This window comes from Labrus bergylta, chromosome 8 (genome assembly GCF_963930695.1).
Source record: "Labrus bergylta chromosome 8, fLabBer1.1, whole genome shotgun sequence".
Classification (NCBI taxonomy): domain Eukaryota; kingdom Metazoa; phylum Chordata; class Actinopteri; order Labriformes; family Labridae; genus Labrus; species Labrus bergylta.
Window position 1 is genome coordinate 27,329,247 of NC_089202.1, and position 23,401 is coordinate 27,352,647.

The 23,401-nt window shown below is 41.1% G+C and overlaps 1 protein-coding gene across 2 annotated transcripts in view; it reads left to right on the top strand.

Moving 5' to 3' along the window:
• Positions 1-453: 453 nt before the first annotated feature.
• The window catches only part of enpp2 (ectonucleotide pyrophosphatase/phosphodiesterase 2), a 33,987-nt gene continuing 11,039 nt past the window's right edge, over positions 454-23,401 (top strand). For both annotated transcript variants that reach the window (XM_065957538.1, XM_065957539.1), the window contains exons 1-15: positions 454-590; positions 1,718-1,823; positions 7,021-7,176; positions 8,196-8,321; positions 9,829-9,889; positions 10,012-10,109; positions 10,259-10,338; positions 11,463-11,582; positions 12,881-12,936; positions 17,845-17,910; positions 19,418-19,490; positions 19,651-19,759; positions 20,024-20,149; positions 20,976-21,007; positions 22,198-22,325. In XM_065957538.1, coding sequence (XP_065813610.1) covers positions 573-590; positions 1,718-1,823; positions 7,021-7,176; positions 8,196-8,321; positions 9,829-9,889; positions 10,012-10,109; positions 10,259-10,338; positions 11,463-11,582; positions 12,881-12,936; positions 17,845-17,910; positions 19,418-19,490; positions 19,651-19,759; positions 20,024-20,149; positions 20,976-21,007; positions 22,198-22,325 — 1,355 coding nt within the window. In that variant the 5' untranslated portion in view covers positions 454-572. The remainder of the gene's footprint in view (positions 591-1,717; positions 1,824-7,020; positions 7,177-8,195; positions 8,322-9,828; positions 9,890-10,011; positions 10,110-10,258; positions 10,339-11,462; positions 11,583-12,880; positions 12,937-17,844; positions 17,911-19,417; positions 19,491-19,650; positions 19,760-20,023; positions 20,150-20,975; positions 21,008-22,197; positions 22,326-23,401) is intronic.

Sequence of the window (23,401 nt, forward strand, 5' to 3'; positions counted from 1 at the left end):
CACGTAACTTCATCACAGTTGGGCAATACCAAAATAAATGCACAACAATGTTTCAGCACAGGCAGTTTACATCTGAGGCTATCTGTCTTCAAACTTCCTTTAAATATAATTTGTATCTAAAGTGTATGGCTGAGTTTAAAAGAAATGTCCTTAATCGTATGAGTGATCAAATGTCTAGGTCAAAGCTTCTTCCATGGCACTCCACAGGGAAGTAGAGCTGAGTCGTAACCTTGAATGACCCCGCAAAAAACGAGAACAAGGCATGACATCACTTCTATCGCAGCTCCCACTTCACATACTGAAGTTATTTTACTGACCTGGAGAGATGGTAGAGTTTTGCTTGCTCTCTCCCACCACCCCCAAACCTCTTTCCTTTTCCTCGCTGTATCATTTAGGTCCTCTGCTAATATAAAATCCCTCCTCCAACCCCACACTAAGAACCCGGCCCACACCTTTCAGTCACCTCCCCCTCTTCCTCAACGGTCCTCCTCTCCGGTGGTCCTTTGGTTACGGAGTCAGCATCACTCACTCTCCAGACTACAGCACAGGAGTACACACACCGACAGAGGAACATGTTGCTGCACAAACTGGTACGGTAAGAGTGCATGTCTCGTTTTAGCTGTTTTTCTTACTAAAGAATTAAAGAAAAATCTGTGCGTAAAGCAGTGCGTAAATGCGCATGTATCCGATTATTTTTCTGGTGCGCGTTCTTCCATGAACTAAACCCCATTTCGTGCCTTCTTTTTCCCCTAAAACTACCCCCCACTCTTCACCTCTTTCCCCTTCCTGCTGCTCAGCATTTGCAGGACAATTGTCGATCAGTCTGTCATTTCTAAATTGGTGAACGATTCGTCAAACTATCAAAGGCGATTGTTATGCACGGCTGGTCTCTTTTCCCTTTGAACCGAGCAGCGCACCAGTCTTGACAGGTCATTGTGAAAATGCACCGGCATGTTGACAATGAGGATAAAGGAAGAGCTGTGTTCTCTTCGACTTTTTGAATTAGAGGTCGCAGCTAACGACGAAAATATAAATCACCTTTGAACATGATGGACTTCTGATGGCTCATTTTCACCAGTTAAACAACCCTGTGGTCACATAAATGACCTTTAAAGCAGATTAAAGCTAAGATTAAATGTAAATATGCTTAAAGAACACAAATGTGTCTTCTGAATAGTCATTAAAGAGTAGGGATTGGTAGTCAGGTTAACTCACAATAAGATACAGACACAGACACACAATGTGTCACAATGTGGCCCACAATAACATCACACAGCAATCCTGAAATAACTGATATATTGTGAGACAAAACATTTAAATATCTGATCAAATAATGAATATAAAATCCCCCTTTAAAGGCAAAGTGCAGGAATAATGTAATCCCTACATTTTTTTATCGATGTCTCCTCTTGTGCAATTCACACTTTAACTTATTTTCACTGCTGTCCAATATTATTCCGTCTTCTTTCTTCTTCTTTTATCCTGCTTTTCACGGTGAGTCACAAATGCAGGGAAATCTGTGTAGAGTGCTGAATTGTCCTTATAAATTAAATGACAATCACACAACTCAGGATGTCGATATAATGCTGTATCAATATCAATATTTAAGCCTAATGAAGGAGTGCTTAGCGGCTGTTTTTGTCACTGCCTCTGATGACTGTACGATGCAGCAGTAGAGCACATGTCTGTTCTGATGTGTGATGTGTTGTCCTCTCAGTTTGTTTGGATCCTGTCACTCCTGTGTGGCTCCGATGTGTGTTCGGGGTTTGTGTACGACCGGCCCAGACGCTCCGGAGAGGACGGGACTTCAGCCAGGACGGACTGTGAGTACGCCTGTCCTCATTACATGTATACATGGAAACGGTTTGGACTGCTTGACCTTGAGCTCTCCTTAATATAGAATCATGTAAGAATTATGTTTATTGGTAGAAGGAGAAGATATATTTTATTAATCCCATGAGGGGAAATTCAATTTGACTCTGTTATTGAGACACACAGGCTGAAATACACACACATGCACAAAGAGGATGTGCATAATGGAGAGGTGTCGGAGTGAGGGGGCTGCCCACGGTGAGCCCTTCTGATCTGGTGGTGGGGGTCTAGTGGTTTGCTCAATGGCACCTCGGCAGTGCTCAGGAAGTGAACTGGCTGGCACCTCTCCAGCTACCAGACCAATTTACAGATTTGGTCCGCTTGACTTGAACCTGGGTCCAACCAGGAATCCTAACCGCTATAGACCACGACAATAAAGCAGAGTGCGCTTCAGGGCAGGGCTACCTGTGGAGGAAAAGTTTCTACCATTACAGTCCGGAAAAAAAAACCTCTTCTTTTTCAGTGTTCGGCTGTAAACAACAGTCACAGGAGGTGACTGGTCATACTTTTGGTAATTAAATTAAGTTCAAAGCATTTTTTTCTTGCTCTTAAAAATTATCATCTTATTATTTTCTACAGCTATCTGAAGTTATCGACATACACACACCAAGATATCTATAGTGTTAACTAATATGTTAGTGTTTGCTGAACCCTCCCTATACCTTTTGTCCACATTAAGTCAAGTCTATATTAAGGTTGTCAAAATGTTCAATACTTTTTCAATACTACGCGTTTTAAGATCATACAGTATGTTATTTTAAAGATCTATATGTTGGAAAAGTAGCAAAGCTTAAAAAATTTTTTAAAAAAAGACAGCGAGCACTGTTTATGTGAAGGAATTCAACTGCATGTTTTTGCTCATTTAAACTTGGACTTAGTTTTTTTTTGTTAAATAAAAGTTGAAGATGTTTGATTTTGAATAAAATAGAATGGAAGTTTAAAAAGTCTGGCATTGACCCCTATGTTCATGTTAATAAACACAAAACAAGACGGTGACAGATAAAATGATCAATGGGTGTGATGATGGCTGCTTCCACTTCTTAAAGACAGTCTGTGTTTAAATTACATGAGAACAATGCAAAGGTCCACTGAGCATCTTCTCACGGCGGTGTTCAACACATATTAATAACAAAAACTTGTTCAGTACAAGAAGAAGCCCTCACTTTTATTAAATTTGCCAAGAGGCTCAGACAGGCAGTATGGAGTGTGTTTTGGACCTGCGTTCATGTATCTTGGCCAAGTGTGGGTACGACATGCCTCCAGCTGCGCTCTGAGCCAAGATACATGCAGAAAACACATTTTAGTGTAAATCTTCAACCCTATGTGAGGTTCAAGTGTAATCAGTCACCCAAATGTCATTTAGACTGACATACCCCCCCCCCCCTCCCCACCCCCCCACCCCGCTGTCTCCAAGATCCCTCCTCTAAATATGACAAACATGAAATCAGATGAGAATCAACTTTCCACGCTGCAAGAATATTTCTACTCGGTTTGTTTGCCCGGTTCTTCACTATAAGAAGTGTCTGCCAGTGCATATTAAATGAGCAGGCAGAGAGTGGTGGTAGAGGGAGGGGGGGTTACAACGGATCACTGTGACCCTGCAGGGTTGTGATTGAGGGAAAGAGAGAGAGAGAGTGTGTTTGTGTTGCTCTACCTTGAGTCAACATGGTCTGAGTACTGAAGCTGGTTCAGACTCTATAGGACTCGTCTGCACCAGAGGGAAGCGGTTTTTGCTCCACCGTGCCGCAGACAGCAGGGGATGGCCGGCTGTATCTGTTCTTCACTTTTTGACACTTTGTATTCATCTTCTCTCATCGGGGTTGTTACTGAAGTTGTTCACAGTTTGTTTGTAGTATCAGTAAGTCATTCAACTTTAAATCAACATGAAATCCAAAAACAAGATCACAATCACCTTCACCAAACGCTGTTTTTTTGCAAAGCACAATATTTAAACTGCAAGTTGTGTGTTTGTCTAATTTCTAGGAGGTGAGTAAATCCCATTTCTATGTTTGGTTTTTTTTGTTTTTGCAACTCTGAGGACACAAAAAAAATAAGTCCAGATGTCAAGAAAACATCCGGACAACCGGACAACTTCCTTATCTAACCTGTATCTAGCCTGTAGCATTGCGGTTTGTGCATGCGACCTGTGTGCAGAGGCTTTGAATCCTCTACAGCGGACGGACCAGGTTTGAATCTGACTCTGCCTACTGTCCTGTCACTAAAATAAAAAATAAAAAAAAACAAATCTTAAAAAAAAAAAAAAGTCCTTATCTAACATCTCAGCCAAACATTATTATTAGTATTTTTTTTCACAGATTCATACTTTAACATAAAGGTCGTCCTCTGAAGGGGATCTCTCTGTTATATTATCAGACATTTAGAGTAAGGATCTGAGTCTGTCAGTGACAATAACAAGCTAATGTAAGAGATGTGATTTCATGGACCACATTTGTTTAAAAGATTAGATTTACAAATACCAGAAATGAAACCTCTCTCTTCCAGTGTTTTACGATCTGAAAGTGAACTTTTCTTTGTGTAATGGAAACTGGGGCTGTGGTTAATAGTCTGACATAGTCTATTGCCATGGCAGACCAAATTTAAATATCCATCCATCCATCCATTTTCTTCCCCTTATCCAATGTTGGGTATCGGTGGTAGCAAGTCAACCAAGATTTCGCTCTCCCCAGCAATGTTTTCCAGCTCTTCCCCGGGGTCTTCTCCCAGTTCAGCGTGCCCGGAAACCCCTCCATAGAGAGGTGTCCAGGAGGCATCCTAATCATATGCCCAAACCACCCTTTTTTTTATTTTTTATTTAACCTTTATTTAACCTGATAAAGAACCCATTGAGATCAGGATCTCTTCCACAAGGGTGACCTGGCCAAGAGGTAAGCAGCACGTCATAAGAACAGTTACAATGAAGTGACAGTATAGATTAACAACATAGTGTTTTCAATAAAAAAAAAAAAGAAAGTGTGGGAGCTGTGACACAACAATAAAACAACAATTTAAGATTTTAAAAACACAGGCACTGTTCAATGGTCTTACGCTATCTGTCCCTCAGGATAGAACGGAAAGCTCCAAGTGGAATAAGTGACAAATGACTCTGTTCGATGCAGAGGAGCAGCCGCTCTACTCCGTGCTCCCCCTGAATGTCTGAGTTCCTCACCCTCTCTCTAAGGCGGAGTCCAGCCACCCTCCAGAGGAATCTAATTTGGGCCGCTTGTATCCACAATCTTATTCTTTCTGTCACTTCCCATAGGTCATGACCATAGCTGAAGGTCGGACGTTTAATGATGATATTAAAGATCTAACGATGCTGATACCTGTTTAATACAACAACAAGATGAACCCTGCACACTCTGTTGGGTAATTTATTTTTTGTACTTTTACCATAAGTTAAAAGCAAACACACTGTCCAAATTCAGCAACTACGTTACATAGCCAAAGTATTGTTGCAATTTAGAGAGTGCTCCGTTGTTCTATGAGGCCGCTTTTTGGTAAAAAAAAAAAAAGTATGACTGAAGATCGGTAGCTTTTTAAAGCTCTGGTACTTTCGGATACTTTCGATCATTAAGATAGCAGAGATTTTATCATTTGAAAGCTTGAGGTACAGAAAAATCGACATTTTGACACCCTACCTGAGACTGATCAGAAAATGACTCCAAAGAACTTCAATGTGAACAAAGTGTGACGTTAATGACCTCGTCTGACTTGTGGCAACAAATAAATAGATATAAATAATCAATCTTCTCGCTGTTGGTCTGGTTTGATTTTGTAGCTCAAATGGAGGCATCAGAATCATTTATTCTGTTTCATAATCGTCTAAAATCCCACACAGGACATTAAATCCCCTCTTAACTGGAGATTTTTCTAATAAAAAGAGTTCATGAACAGAGATCAAGTTATTCAAAAATACCTCTAACTTTTTTTTTTTCACCTTTGGCCTGAAGTTCTCACACACTGAATCCAGTAAGGTGTGGGTCTTATAGCATCTTCTCTCCTGTGCCAACTGGCTGAGCAGCGTGCAGAATTTAAAGTTCCTTCATATAGGCACATAAAAAAACAAACACACACATATGTCCACACGGAGACACGAGCTGAAAAAGTCCCGTTGGCATCCTCTGAGAGCGAGCTTGTTTTTCATGACTTGGTGGACAGAGAGCATGTTGTGAGAAATGGAGCCATTACGTTTAAGCTGTCTCCCTCTCAGATCTCCAGGATGTCTTTAGTTAAGCTTGTGAGGTTCTCACACTGCGGGCTGAGGGCCAAACAGGGTCACTGCACATTAGATCCTGAGTGTGACAAAAGTTTGATTGTGTTTCAGGAGAACCTGAGGGTAGAATTATACCATGTTAGGTCTCAGGAGAGCACTTCACGTTTAGACATGCCTGAGTTTGACTTAAAGACCTTTTGTCTTTTCTATGTTTAGGTTTTCTTAAAGGAAAAGGAAATGATTCCTTTAAAAAAAAACCTGTCTCTGTGTTGTTTTTTCTTATATTTACAAAAATTAAAAACCTATTACTTGCGGACGTGGATGATTCTTCATTGATGCAGTGACAGAATAGTTTACAGCATCCTGACTTTGATTGTAGCCTGTAGATTTTTCCAGCCATGTCTATATCGTTCATCTATAAATAAACTGAGCTGTGGATCAGGGGTAGAGTCGGTCGTCGCTCAACCAGAAGGTCGGAGGTTCAATCCCCCCAGCACCTGCAGCCACATGTCCGATGTGTCCTTGAGCAAGACACTTAACCCCAAGTTGCTCCTGCTGCTTCGTCAGCGGTGTGTGAATCTGTATGAAAAATGAATACTGATGGTCACTTTACATAGCAAATAGCAGCCTCTGCCATCATTGTGTGAATGTGTACGTGTGAACTGCGGTGTAAGTGATGTGCTAAACAAGCTCAAGTCCATTTACCATATATATAAAGATTCAGCATGAAACCCATCATGCGGCTTCATGTTATGGAATTTAATGGAATACAATCATTGACATTAACCTGAAACCTCTTGTAATAGGTCGTATCATTTTCATAATACAATGAAACTCTCTGTTTCAACATTTCATATGTTTGTCTTTGTGCTATTTTCTCGGCCACTGTTGAGAGTTTCTAAACACATAATGATCTCCGTCTCTTTTGTTCTCAGCTCGCTCTGCGTCTCCGTACGTGGCGACCTCCGGCTCCTGCAGGAACAGGTGTTTTGAGCTGGCGGAGTCGGAGCCACCAAACTGTCGCTGTGACAACCTGTGTAAGACCTACAACAGCTGCTGCTCCGACTTTGACCAGCTCTGCCTTCGGACAGGTACTCCATGGTTCCCCCTACTTAGCTTCTTTCTATTTTTCTTTCTTTCTTTTACTCTTTCTAGATAGTTGTTTATACGCCCCCCCCCCCCCCAGTCACAGTGAAGTCACCTAGAAGTTTCTGAAGAGGGCTATTGTAGGCCAAGACGTTGAAATAAGCAAGCAGCTTAAACTGAGACAGGCCTTAAGCCAGCTTGCAAACAGCTACAACAAGCCCACCTGCCATTTATTCAAAAACTTCCAGATTTACACAAACCCTTGCATCACTCTTAGCCCTGATCAAATTAAAACATATGAGTTATATAAAAAACATCTGTACAGTTTTTACCAAAGAACTTGGTTTTTGATTTGAGAAAGGACTCCCGTGTTCTGTGAGGATAAGTTAGTGTTTTTCTGAGTCTGGTGGCTTTAAAACAACTCATTGTAACTGTGTGTTGTTTTAAAAAAAAGCACACGACTCCTCCACAAAACTCTTTCCAAACAAATCAGACAGTTTTAACTACAATTTGATCCTGTCAGTGGTAAAACAAGCACTTAAATTAGGTTCATTTGAACAAAAAGATTATCTTGAGACTAATACTGTCTCATGGCTGCTGGCTGGAGCTGTTCTTGTTTGTTGTTATTTCTCTCTGTTTCTGATTTTCTCTCTCTCTCTCTCTCTCTCTGCTGTCTGTCAATATTTTTCCTGTGCTGCCTCCAGTGTTGGTGGTCTGTTTTGATGTTCTCTCCTTTAGCCTGGTGGTCTTTGGTTTACCACTGCCTCACCGCTGTAATCGTCCCTGTGCCTGAAAAATTATGATACTTGGCTTTATGCTTGTTCTCAGCTCATTACCCTGACTGCATGAGATCCTACTTTGAGCTACAACCTTCAGCTAGATAGTTTGGTCTGATCCAAGCTTGTGGTTTCTCCACTTGTCTATCATATAAATTCAAAGTAAATCGAGTTAGAGTTTGTCTTTATCTGCTGATTCTTTGTCAAAACTCTTCGGTCTAATGTTCCTTCTGTTCTCCTGAACACAGAGGGGGGTTATGAGTGCAGTAAAGACCGGTGTGGAGAGACTCGAAATGAACAGCATGCCTGCCACTGCTCTGATGACTGTCTGGCCAGAGGAGACTGTTGTACCAACTACAAGACACTGTGTAAAGGTTTGAAGCTTTAACTCTCATATACTGCATGTTTCAAGGTCCCTAATATTGTATTTCATAATGTGGCTTCAATGAATATGTTAACTGTCAAGATTAAGGGTTTTCAGGACATGATGCCCTTCTAATCTTGAAAGTGCGGAGAGGGCAAGAGTGTTCAGAGACCAGCAAAAAAACCTTCTATATAAAAGATATTCATTGTTAGACTTTCAAAAGTACCAAAGCTTTAAAAACGACAGATCTTCAGTCATGTTTTTTGTCTTGTTTTTGCCTTTAAGACACAGGATACAGTAAGAAATCAGGAGAACAAATGGGGAATGACATGTGGGAAAGTAACCCGCCTTAAAAAGCCTTGACATTTTGCTAATAAGCTCACATTCAGAAACGTGGTCAAACCAGGATATATATTAGAGATGCTTTTGAAAAATGGAGAGAGAGGTCAGAATGCAGAAAGGTTTAAACACCGGTGCAGAAATGGCTAAACACTGAAGCTTCAGTGTCCACCACATGGCATCCTGCTTGCATATCATCTCTAGGGAGCAGGGGGCAAGAGGAGACAGCTCTCTCTAATGTTTTGAATTTGGACTGCTGTACCATTGTGCTGGTTGTTGTTGAATGAATCCGTTAAGTGTGCTGTGTGCTGTTCTGTTCATGCCGTTTGCTCTGCAGATACTACACAACCAAAACTGTTTAATATGTCTTTACAAGTCACGAGGAGTGCAGTCTCTCACATTTTAAACATCTGGTGAGATTTTAAAGGTCTCGTATTATGCAAAATACACTTTTTGTGACATCACATAGGGCAGTAAGCCCTCCCCCAGGTGGGTGATGCTTCCACATCTGAGACTTAATTAAACTAGTTGAAAAGGAGAATAATATCCATCCATCCATCAATTATCTATCGCTTTTCCCCGTTCGGGGTCGCGGGTGGCTGGTGTGACCCCAGCTATCAGTGGGCGATAGGCAGGGTCTACACTTATACTCTTTCAATCACAGGGCTGAAATAAACATGTTTTGTCTGTTTAAAAATGTTGGTTTAGGACTGTTTTCTGACCCAGGACCAGCGGAAACTCAGACTGCTATTCAGACTCGTACACATTGTGTGCGCTCTCTTCAGTCGATTTGATGTTCTCGTAACTCAAGTTGCTGCTATACTTACACAGAGCACTTTGGTGTATGCAACAGTGGGATTAGTAATGTTTTTTAAACCAGGAACCACATCATTTACCACTGCAGCACTGTGCAGCCCAGGAGTATAATTCATGACCTTTAAAGATATTTAAGAGAGGGCCAGGCCTATAATTGATAGCTTAGTGAAGTCAGACAACAGAAAAAAGATCACTTTGGCAGGTTAAACTCACTTTGCAATGCAAGCCTAGCTGTCAATCACACACATGTTGCTGCTCACACACCACAGGGTTTTGAGGCTAAAGGCATACTTCAGTATATCTTTAATGACTTTGTTTTCCTTTCATTAATCCATCCTCCTCCTCTGATCTTCTTCTTGAAGGAGACACTTCATGGCTGCAGGATGACTGCGAGGAGATCAGAACTGCTGAATGTCCTGCTGGGTATGTTAGTGTGTCTGCAAAGCAAAATGAACAAAGTTCCAGTGAAGTATGAAAGGCCCACCAAAGATGTCATATAACTGTGTTTTTTCCCCTCTGGTGTATTTTTTTGTTTGCGTGTGCAGGTTTGTGCGCCCACCACTCATCATGCTATCAGTGGATGGATTTAGAGCTTCTTATGTGAAGAGAGGAAGCACTGTGATACCCAACATCGAGAAACTGAGTAAGACCTATAAGATGCCCCCTTTCATACTTACCCTGTTTGGTTATCTGCTGATTTAAGGAGCCACAAGAAGAATCTATAGCTAACCCAACTGATGCATGTTTTCTTTGCAAATCTGACACTTTCTTTTGCTCTGTTTTTCTTTTCAGGAACATGTGGAACCCATGCTCCATACATGAGGCCTGTTTACCCCACAAAGACCTTCCCCAACCTCTACTCACTGGCTACGGTACGACACAAGAGTATCTAAGATGCTAACACAAACTGTGTGTGTCATATGGCATAATGTGCTTTCAGAGATTACAAATGTCTGCGAGAGTTAGCATTAAGCTAAGGTATAGCCAAGGCTGGATCAATAAAGGACCAACCAAAATCACGGTATTTCACTTTGATGACTGTGGATTTGAAAAATATAGTAGCTCATGCTTCTGTAAGCTCTTTGAATGTCCAAGCAAAGTTATTTGGCGTTCATCAAGATGACCATTGCGTCTCCTGTCAAACAAAAATACTACATTTATGTGGGGTTTTTTTTAGCCCTACTTTACAGTCCCGTCCACAGCTGTGCCCCAGACAGGTCCAGTGAATGGGCTCTCCCAGGATCTGATTTTATTGTACCACTATCTACGTATGCACACTGATCAGTAGTGTTAGCGCTGTCCTCCTGGCTCTTCTGTCTTTTCTGACATCCTCACTTTGTGCAGGTCCTGGAATGACTATACTCAATCCAACATAACTGGTATAACAAATAAGTAAATAAGTTGATTTGGCCCGCTTACGTCGGTAACATTCCTTAAATGAAGGACTTTTTTTTTTGGAGAGGTTTACATTTAGAAACAGACAACATTTTACTGAAGCAGCACTACATCAAATGTGTGTTTTTGTTGCTTTAAGAGGTGATGGTGAGTGTAGGTGTTAATCAAAATGTGGTCTTTGTTGCTTTAAATGAGGATGGACCATGTTTTTGACCCTCGGTCTCAATCCCTAAATGTGTTGGTGTTGTCTCGGTCTCAGAGCACTCTGGTCTCAGTTAGTGTGGTCTTGACTACAACACTATCTAGGAGGCTGTAGCCATCCTGTTCTACAAAAACAGGAATAACAGGAAAATAATACCAAGAGAAAAAAAACATATGAAAAAAGGATTGAGCCCATTTAACTGCTGAGAGAATGAGGAGAAGCATCTTTGAGCACAAACCCCTTTTAGGCTATAGAAACACTAAGATATAAAAGTGGCATGATAAAATTATAATTACAAACGTAAGTACATGTTAGTTAAAATAATTTGAGAACAGTTTTTTTGGGTTGGTGTGCAAACATTATTTGCCTGATCAAGATCTGATTTTGAATCTCTCTCAGGGTCTCTACCCAGAGTCTCATGGGATCGTTGGAAACTCCATGTATGACCCGGTGTTCGATGCCACCTTCACTTTGAGAAGCCGAGAGAAACTCAGCCATCGCTGGTGGGGAGGACAGCCGGTGAGTCCTGTCTTCTTCTCTGTTTATCCATCTGTAGTTCATTAATGATGTGCTTGTGTATTGGGAAGATTTGGATTCCCGTTTTCCCTTTGATGGTGGATCGATTTTGTGTTTGGCTTTGCACCGAAGTGTTATTCATTTCATCTGACAGATCAGAGGCCAGCAGAAGCAGGAAATACTCATTTTGAAGCCAACTGCAGTAGATATGGCAGGACTCAGATCCAACAGAAGTCTTATAAGCGTTCTCTTTATTGATGAGCAACAGATGTTTGTGTGTCATCATGACAGCTGGGTTGGGATCAATTCTAGTTTTTATTGGAACCAAATCTTTTAACATCAAGTAGTCTGACACTCTTAAGAGCTTCAGTTTTTGTGGTTTTCCTTAAAGCAATAGTTTCCAAACTATTTCATAAAAAGGACCCCAAACCGACACCAATTATTCCACAGAGATTTCCTGTGTTTAGAAATTGAATGAAAACCAACCCAGTGAGATAATTATAAGACATCTATTTCCACCGTTAATAGGACGTTTAAAAATGAGGCGCTGGTAGCCTAGTGGTTATGTCGCGAGCCCTATGTACAGAGGCTACACTGCTCGTCGCAGCGGACAGTCCGAATCCGACCTCGGCTCTTTGATGAACACTAAAATATCTAGACATGACATGTTTATCGTCACCATGGAAACAACATTAAAGACAGCTGCATAAGGAAGCGAGAAATTCTGCTGAAAGCTTCCGTACTGTTGCTGTATGTATGTGCTGCTGTGATAAAAACATCATGTAAAGTATACCTGGACACATCGACGGTAAACATATTCTCTTCCTCAGGTCTGTTTTGCCCGTTTGTCTCGACTACAGTCAACTCAAAATTTGTTTTCATCGGTGGGTGGGGGTGGTGTAGCAGAGAGAATCACTCCCATGATTCCCCCACAGCCTTGACATCATCTATTGTTATTGTTTTTATTGAGATCCCCCTGGTGGTGGGATTTACATTATGTGCATTTAAGCCCTGTATAAATATTTTTGTATGAAAAATAAAACGAGTTGAAAACACGTTGTTGTGTTAACGAGATCGCACACACCACTGCAAAATGACTTTTAGTCAAATGCTGCTACAAATCATTTCTGTCATCGTATTTTTGCTCTTTTGGGACTAGTGCTCACTGTTTATATGAAATAATTGATGTATTCTGTAAAAAGGTGTTAGGATTAAATTGAAGAGAAAAAGTAATTAATCTTAAAATAATCTTTGTCAGGCTGATATTATGATCTACAATGATTGTACTCTTTGTCTTTTAGATCTGGATCACAGCACAAAAACAGGGAGTGAAGGCTGCAACCTTCTTCTGGCCCGTGTAAGTCTCCATTTTATTTCCAGTAAAACCATTTCCAGACCTACCTCTTGGTGCAGTTAGTTAACCCTTAAAAAAACAACAAGTTATTGCTGTCTTTAATTGTAATTGGATGGATAATTTGGACATACAGAAAACTCCTGAATATTTATTTATGTGTTGAGTTGCATGTGTGAACGCAAACAGTCAAGTCTACATAAGAGGTCAGGCGAGCCCACTCGTAAACACAGCAGGAAAAACTCAGTAAGCACGCGGGAGTTGATGACCTCTATATTACGAGACCGTTGGGCAACTGTTGCCATCCTTGAGCACTTAAAGAAGCTGCTTCATACTCTTTCTGCTTTAAAGTATGTTCTTTTCCACTTGCTGGTTGGAACTGTTGGTGCATTCAGAAGTACAGGATTAAGAAGTACAGGAGCATGCTGTTTGGAGATCTTCTGGAAATTTGTGTAAATTCGGCCTGAGAGTTTATTTCATTTCAAAAACCAAATAGTTTCTTTAGTCAACGCCTTGCACATACGGAGCGGATGTCAGGGTCAGAATGAGCTTTAGGTCAAGGACAACACCACATGACATCAGATGTTGCTGATTTGCAGCTGTGTGGCTGCTTCACAGTGATAGCCTCTCCTGACTGTGCCACTTTTGCTGCTGTCTCCTTTAGTCTGAGCTGTTCTTGAATAGTGTCTTTTGGCATGTTTGTATTTGTTCCTGTTAAGTGATTTGTGAATCAACAAAATCACAGGGAGTCAGATGGAGCTTGTTTAATACAGTGAATGCATAATTTGTTGTAATGTGTTTGCTCTGGTACCAGGTAAGGACACGTTAGATTGCCCTGAAAGAGTGCGCTTTATATTTGTGTTGGAGGCTTTACAACCACCCACACATTTCAACAGCCAGAAAAAAAAAAAAAACATGAATGTCCTCAAATCAGAAAAAGTTGTGTAATGGTGCTGATGCTGGTTAAAATATGTTCTCAGTAATAATTGAACTGCACATCTTGTTTCTTAGGGGGTTTAACCCAGTATGGATTTTATTGATTTGGAATGAAGAAGAAAAGTTTTTGTGTATTCGTACATTGTTTTTTTTATTCCAAATATCTAAATGTAAATTGATCTCAGATGCTTTTAAAGCATGTTGACCGTGCAGCCAAACGTTTTGACAGTGAGTGCGTTTACATGGAATCGAGTATCCCGGTTTTGATTGGGGTTTTAAGTATCCCGTTTTTGTATTTGTGCATGTAAACGCCATATCCCGAATATGCTCAAAACCGGGATAAGGCTCATAAACGGGATACTCAAGCCCATGTAAACACACTCAGTGAGAGTGCAAGCTAGAGCGAGCTTGATGTTGTCAAAAGCAGGACAAGAAATATGACGTGTAAGGTAACGCTGCCCTGCACAGAGCTTCCTCTACACCTGTTAGTCCACAGTCTGCAAACAACTCAACACCAAGTGCAGTGAAACCAATCTTGACATTCACACATAAATTAGTTTAAAGGACACAGCTCAAGTATCTGTGAATTCATAGTGGCATGTTGACACAACATAAACACATATAACCCATTAAGCAATGTAGTTAAAGGGATGTTTAGAGATAACGAATTTGCTTCTGAGAAAAGTTTAGACTTCAAAAATAAAGGGAGGTGTCGTAACCAAGACAGAAAACTCCTGAAAATGACCTTAAATTTCATAAATATAAAGAACAGTGACAACTTTGTCATTTCAAAATATAAATATACCAAAGGTCAAAGAACAATCATCATAATGCAATACTCATGTCATGCAAACGTTGCATATTTTAGCCGCTTCTGTGTTTTTTAACATTGTCATCCTCGAGGGGGCCCCCTACTGGCCTGGAGCCCCAAGCAGTTGCCTGATCTTGCCTGTTGAAAAGCAGCGCCTCTGCACTCGTTGATACTATCAATACGTCCCTTTACAGTTGGCATTGTGATAAGGGCTAAAACAATAAGCATAAGACGCAGATTCTTCATCCTCCACTTCTGCATCATCATTCTTTTTATCATGCCCATGCCTCCTGAGATTTCCCTCACAGGGAGACTGATTTGAGGTGAATATGTGAGCAAGCAACTCTGGAAGACCTCAGGGACAGCCTGTCCAGAAATCTTCTCGGGCTGCATGTGTGAAAAAGCCTTTAGAAATAATGAAGTGCCACCTATGACCTTCAAATATTGCTTTCATCTGCCCAAACACACCGAGCGTCACAAACTCCCTGCAGTTTAAATAATCATGTTTGGTGTAAGAGAGCCACAACAACCTTTTGCAGATGCATTGTCTGGTTACTAATTATTCATAAACTGTGACTTATTTTGGGGCAATAATCAAATCAGGTCATCAGAACATGTCCGTTCATGTTCCTGCTGTGCTGAACCAAAATACTGCGACACACAACGAGGCCCACATTTATCGACACAGAGGAGGCTTTGATGGAGCGAGGGGCAGATCTCAGCGGAGAGATGGCGTTGGGCTGTTTTTACAGCAATTTGTGCAAATGGTCCTATTGACACTGTGCAGGTTTCTTCTGTGAACCAGGGTCACAGACATGGGGGGGGGGGGTGGGGGGGGAGAGGAGGGGGGGGGGGGGGGGGGGCAGAGTGTGGGCTGCAGTGCTTTTCTTACACTTGGCACTGACAGAGGTGTGAGAGAAGACACAGTGAGTAATGTAGACAACACATTTCAGAGTTTAGACTCAGAGCACCAGGCCTGACTGGCATGGTAATGCGGAGCAGAGATTGTTGCTACATGTAGATGACTGGTTGACTGTGTTGGGCTCAGCTGTCTGGGAGGTCCTCTCCTCCCTCTAACCACAAGCAGAGAAGAAAGAGAGGAGAAGAAAGAGAGGGAGGAGGGAACATTTTACTGGAAGTGTGAACACAGTGAGCAGTAAAGTTGTCAACGTTTTCGATACTTTTAAGCCGGATTGCGGTTCCACAACAAAGTTCTGCAATCATTACGCTTTTGCCAGGGTGACAGTGGCCCATGTACAAAGGCTGAAGACCTCCAGATGGACGGCGTGGGTTCGAGTCCAACCTGTGGCTCCTTTCTTGCATGTCATTTCCAACTCTCTCTCTCTCTCCACACTAAAAATAAACCTTCCAAAGAAAATCATTACACCTTTGTATCAAACAGCAGAATGTTACTGTCCCAGTGTGTGATTTTAAATTGCTTTAAGGAGTTACAGAAGCACAAGTGGCACAGCGTGCGAACACACAGCAGGAGCTTCATCTACACACGGCGCTGTTCCACCTCGCTGGTTCTGATGTTACACATTGCCACCATTGATTTCATTTAATTACATTTTTTTTCCAAACATGTATTTATTTGTTTATTTGTCATGGACATACAGTAACATTGGTGCTATAACATTTAACAATGCACAAGTCCCAGATGCACTGCTTTTAGTGTTTTTTAGCAAAATGCTAATTTAGAACACCTGTCCACGGGAGGCTTTTAGAAATACATAAGACAAAGGTGAACACAAGACAACACACAGAAAATAAATTATAATTACAAACAGTGGGAAGTTTTAAAATCTGTCAAACACTTATTTAAGTGACATGTCCAAAAAGGAGCGGGAAGAAGTAAAAGCTTATTTCCCCTCTCCATCTTCACCCATTCTGTCTCTGTTATAATCCAATGACGTAACAGGAGCGTAAGTATCCTGCCTTCACCTGGCAGTCTGCAAATGCCATCAGATACCTTCATGTTTTATGAACAGTATAATGACACAGTCTTTGTTATTTTACTTAAAGGCTTTATATGTGATTTTTTTTGATCCAGCAGATGTCGCCCTTGGGCACCAGCATGAAACCAAAACAACTCGCGGTGCATTGTTGTGTTAGCATGCTAATGCTAGCGATCTTTATTATGCTGGTATCTTCACACTGCATGTAAATTTACCTGAAATGAGCGTGATCTAGAAACACAGTTAAGCAGTGAGTACAGTATGTTATTCTTCTTTTCTCTTGTCCCTCAATTTAACAACTTTTATACGTGAGGGGAGGAGTCAGCCGGCCGTCTCGGCGATGTAAACAAAGTGAAGATAGGACTCTGAAAACTCTGAAAACATCACAGACAGTGGGACTCGGGTGTTACACCCATTGTAGACAGTCATGACTCACAGAGTTATTTTCAGAGGATATACTTGATTTCGATTACATTTAGGTGTGAAAAATCAAATATAAAGCCTTTAAAGATGGTTTTCTAAGAACTAGAGCTTAAAAAATACCTTCAGATCCTCAATCATATTTCAAACCCGAGCAAAATAAAGACAGCCCCGTCTAAGTTGCACTAATACATTAGCAACGTTTCATGTTATTTGGGCAATCTAGACAGTGTGCAGGAGTTTGCCTTCTGTTTGGGGTAATAAAACAAAAAACACAGTATTGGGTGCCCAGGACCTCTTTTTTTAAATATTGTTGCATCAGCATAGGTTTGCCATTTTGTCTAGGATCATATTGTATCTAAGTTTTAAATTCTAGTGTTGTGACAGCCTCAGTCCAAAGTATAGAAAAGTGAAAACATGGAGTGAGAAGTCTGCTGTCAAGTGTAATAAGAGTGCCCCCCCCCACTGCCTCCTACATGGAGCCCCATCCAGGGCCTCAGACATGGGCTTGATGCTTGACAGCTGTGGACTGTATGACAGCCAGCTGCTCGGTTGGTGGCCTCATCACTACGCAGGCCGCACACAGGCCCCCTTTGACGTTGAAACACTTGAAACAGTGAGAGGGCTTTAAACGTGTTCTACTCCACAACCCTCAACTTTATGAGGCTCTTTGAGAGTTAGAGGAACACTTTAATGGTTTGAGAAGCATCTGTTTATGTCTTATGGAAATCCGTTATGATTTTCTGCAAATGATAACCAGTGTGAACCTTCATTGTGTTCCTGTTCCAGTGTTATCCCATTGGAGAGGCGGATTCTGGCCATGCTGCAGTGGCTGCATCTCCCTGAAGGAGAGAGGTAAACTTTTTAATTCATACTGATTTTTCATTCTTTTGCAGCCACAGATCAGGGAGAAGGGGGGGGGGGGGGGGTGGTTCATTATATTCATAGACTATAAAAACACAGACGTAGTCTCAGTGATGTCATCTATGAGTTTCTTAACAGATGTTCTGAAGCCCAACGATGGTGGTCGCCATATTGGAAATGCTTCATTTAACTTTGTTGCACCTGCCAGTACACGTATTTATTTCTGCTGTAATAAAGTGAACCCTTTAATAAGTGACCCAATGGGATTCCATTTTTCTTGCAATTCAACGTTGACTACTTTTTTCAACAGCGGAGGTTGCCACTTGTTTGGCGGTTTTAACAATGAATACACAGTATATCTCTATACGATTTTCTGGCAGTTACCATCATTACCAATGGGTTTGAATATGACAGATGTCTCAGGTGAAGTCCAAATGCAAAATTATGATATGAAAAACTCAAATAACCTGGCATGTTTTCCTCCAAATATCCTAAATGAAATTAGGGTGTACCTTGTTCGCCCAATACTTGCGTACAGAGGAATTCAGATATTTGTATGGGTCCAAATGTTTGAACATTTTTTCCAATAGACTGATTAAATTAGCAGTATAATGCAGCTAATCAAAGTAGATCCACTTAAAGTACTGACAGGCTCTGATTGTATGTAAAGTATTCCTTCAGATTCCTTCAGATTTGTTTAAATTTTGATTGTTTATTGTAATCCTGAAGGAGTCCTTACTTTCCTCTCTTCACAGCCACCAGACTCCATTGACAATAAAAATGTTTTTTTTTCTTGTGGATCAAAAGACTTGCAGGTTTAAAGGTGCCACAATAATTAAGTTTGAGTTAGAGTTGTAAATACTTAGTTAAGATCCAACACAATATAATTTGTGTAACTCATTCTCACAAAAATATAACCAATTGCGGCAGCTGTCCACAAACAGCTCATGTGTTCTGCATGGTTAGATTCCTGATTCTGTCTATTGAGTCCAGTGGCTTTGAGTTGAGTAATGCAGTTAGAATCAGAAAAACTTAAAACGAGTACCTGGAAAAAACAACAGAGGACCAGCTTACCTCCGTTTGGTAGTGGAGTGGTCTCTGAAGCAGTTACAGGCACACTTGTGTGGGAGAGGTTAAGGTGGAAAGGTAAGAAAAAGAGAGGCAAACGCCGACCTGTGTCAGCCTAATGGCTTTCGTCAGGGCGTTAGAGTACTGCACAGGTGTGGTTAAAACAAGCTCTTTTAGTTGGCGTCCTATGAATTGATGCATTTCTATGAAGGATTTTGTTGGCCTGTTTCCTGACTGTTTCTAGTTTGATCATAGTATTCATTTTAGTCATTACTCATTTTCACATAAAACATGGAACAGAAAACAGCAGAGGGTAAAAGAGAACCATTTCTAAATGAGTATATCCACTTTCCGACCACTGCATATGATTCCCTGTTAAAAACTATCAAGTAATGATATGAGAATGATCATGACTTGCATCTTGTTTCAGGCCTTATGTTTACGCCATGCACTCTGAACAACCAGACACGTATGGACACAAAATGGGGCCCTTGAGTGCAGAAGTGAGTACAGATTTTCTGCGTCTGTGTTGAGGGATTTTGAAGATATGCTTTTAAAGGAAAGAAAACAGTCACACAAATACAAATGTACTTTTAGATAGTTTCTCTGTGTCCATCATTGACACATACAATCTTTGGATTCTGACTCATCTGTGTGTTTCAGCTCAACAACCCTCTGAGGGTGATTGACAGAATTGTTGGCCAGCTGATGGACGGACTCAAACAGATGAAACTGCACCGCTGTGTTAACATCATCCTGGTGGGGGATCACGGTACAGACACACTAAAACACACACAGGCATGCGCACACACACACCCTGACACAAACACAAATCATCATGTTGGATTTAAAACCATATTTAGGTAACAAGTTTGTGTGGTAGATGTTACCTGCATGCTCAGCGCACACACACACACACACACACACACAGCAGCTACAATAAAGCTCAGAGGAGGATTATTGTTTTTTTAAATTTACATTTTTCGAGAAACGTACATCAGAGGTGACATACTCTCACCCTCCTGTGTGTCCTCAGGTATGGAAGAGGCCCACTGTGACCGCACGGAGTTCCTCAGTAACTACATGTCCAACGTTGATGACATCATCCTCACCCCTGGATCTCTGGGCCGAATACGCCCGAGAAACCCCAACAACACAAAATGTGAGAGAGAGAGAAAAGCTCATAATGTTGTTTTTCTTTTGACAGTCGGTTGTTTTCAGTTTTGTCTTTGTTTCCCTTTTCAAATTTCCCTTGACATCCACTCATATGGTGCTTACATATTACCAGTTCAAGGAGGGATCTTTACGCCTCTATGTGGAGTGTACTGTGTAACTTAACACGGCCCAACCAATTTAGAGTTAGCTTATAACTGAGCGTTTGCTAACCTTTCAGCTCCCACCTCCACACATCGTCACTTTACTAAGATGGAAACAGTCAAAATGCTGAACTCAAGTCTTCAAACCAATGGTCCACAAACCAATGGCTGACATCACCAGGGCAATGCCCACCTCCTATCATACCTGCCAACATCTAGGTTTTCTAAAATACACAAGAATGGGGGTGAAGGGGTGCGAACGCTAGCTTAACATGCTAAAAAGGTTGTAGGGAGGTTCCTGTGAGAAATAACTGAACTTGTAGGGGGCCGGGAGATGGCTTTGAAATACGGGAGTGTTGTCATTAATGCTTCTTACATCCTGTCTGTGCAGCCAATTCATATCTTTCATGTGTTCTATCCTCTTCTTCCTGGTCTGTTACACTTTTATCAACAAACAGGACACAGTGATTTGTTCCTAAAGATAAAAAAAGCCTCTGATCTAATCCATGGTTGTGTGCACAGTACCTACAGTCCTGGAAACATTGTTCTCCAAGTGTTTGACCAGAGTAACAAGACATTTTAATCTTCTTTCATCTTGTTCATGTACCTTCTTTTTGCTTTGTTGACCTGTTGGGTCAGTTTAAACCGCTCACACCTCTGTTCTTCTTTCAGATGATCCCAAGGCTGTTGTTGAAAACCTGACAGTAAGTTACCAGACCTGCATGAAAAAACATTTAACGTGTGTAAAGCTTAACGGTCCAATATGTAAGATATCTTATTATAGCATCAGACATTAAGGAATCATGCTATGTTGAAGTGCTGGCTTCTCTGTCAACAACGCAGCAGCTAGCATGTCCTCCTCCTAAGTCTCGATTCCGATGAGGAATGGTCTGTATTTGTTTTGACCAGAGAAGGCGATTTTATGGCCAGTAGATGTCGCCCTTGAGCACCATGCATGAAGCCAAAACAAACTGCTGTTTGGTGACACCTCCGCTTTTCTGAAGCCTCCTCTCTCCTCCAGCGACACACCTCCTCTCTACTCGCATTCACATGAAGGAGTTGTCAATTGTATAGACCATAATTAAGAACCATTAAGCGCAAGAGGCTTGACTCTGAATTGCCTGTGTCCTGCATTGTTGTGTTAGCAGGCTAATGTTAGCACACTTTGGTTAACTCATAGCTTCATATTGCACAAAAATTGACACAGAATGACTGAGATCTAAAGACACTTATGTGACATCCAAATAAGTAGTCGATTCTTCTTCTTCTCTCTAGTCCTTGACTTAAACAGCTTTATACACAAGGCCGTCCTGTCCATTTAAACATGATGTAAACACGGCTCAGACAACAATACAGCTAGCGGGACTCGAGCTTCTCTCACTCATTGTAGACAGTCATGACTCAGAGAGACATTTACACAGGATATACTTGATATCTGCTCTATTTATGTGTGAAATGTTGCACATTCTTCCTTTAATATCAAAGACTGTGCTCCTTGTCATCCTAGCCAGTCCCTCTATGCAACCACACAACAACATCCAGCTTGGAACAAACCAAGTCATGCCCACCAAATCTGCCCAAATACGAATATGTATGTTTAAATATGTAACCCTTTCTACAACATTATTCTACCAATATTTAGAGGAAAATAAAATGCACTATATATTGTAATATATGGGGTAAATAATTAAAGACTCACTGCAAAGTAGTTCAAGTGGTAAAGCAGAGGTGTCTGAGTGTAATGCACAGTTACAGATATAACACATATACTGGCATGATACTCTGTTAAGTCAGTATTGCACAGCTGACACTTACATAAATGTGTTGTATGTGCTGACGGGGTAAAAGAAGTCTATAGTAAATCAAAATACCAATGAGTGTTTCCGTGTTGCAGTGTAAGAAAGCAGAGCAGCACTTTAAGCCGTACTTGAAGCAGCACCTGCCGAAGAGACTGCACTACGCCAACAACCGGCGTATTGAAGACATTCACCTGCTGGTGGACAGGAAGTGGCACGTCGCAAGGTATGGTGACATCACAATGACCTGGAGGACTTAATAAAGGGGGGTGATTTCAAGCAATGTTTGTATATTACATGAGACCTGAAACATGGTGAACTTTCTACAGACTGAACGGAAGTGGAAATGTTATCACTGAAGTCTTACTGACTGGAGATGTACTTAGCGACTCATTTCTTTAAAAAAAAGAAAAAGGAAATAACAGACTCGTAAACTTAGACTAGTAAACTCTTTGAAAACTTTTCATTGTTATTTGAAAAAGTTCACACATTCTTCACGAACAAAATAAACCACTCAATTTGAATGCTGCTGAAAAGTGTGGCACTTTGTGATGTGCATTACTGTACGTTTAAACTATGTCAAAATGCTTTGGCAAGTGTGGCTAACGTTAGCAGTGCTGGGTCCAAGCGATTAATTTGACTTTGCATTCACACATACAGCTCCTCCTGGAAATATCAGGAGCTTTTCAGGAGTTTTCTGCAAGTGTGAAATTCATATATACAGTATCTGGCCTAAGACCAACTTAGTCTAATATTTAACACTCTGTGCACATATCTGCGCTTTTATGTTTATTTCGGTTAATTAAAAAAGCTTCATTGTGACTGGATGATAGCAGAGAGGTTATTGGATTGCATTACAGTGTATGCATTCCTCCTCACGCTCTCTGTATTCCTGCATCAATCTCTTTTACTGAGTGACCTCGAGGTGTAAGTTTAAAAGGTTGGGGAAAAAGTGCAAACAGCCAAAAGTTCAAAGTTATAAATCCAGAGCTGTCTGCACTGTGAGAAAAAGTCGTCCAAACTCGTTTAGTTTTTGATCTATTGCTGCATCTGCTACCAGCGAGGTGCTCTGAGGTTCTGCACACTCAGTCAGTGTTGATGTGGCATTTTCAGCCCACCCATCTGTTAGCTGTTTTTTTTATTTTTTTTTTATTGCACATCTTGCTTTACTTAAGAACACATTTTATGTCAACACGGGCTGCTATCAATGCATCATTAACACGCGTAGTGCTGAAAGGTTTTAAGATGTGACGTCCCAAGCCACCCTCGTGTAAAAAACAAACAAACACCTTTTTGACGAAC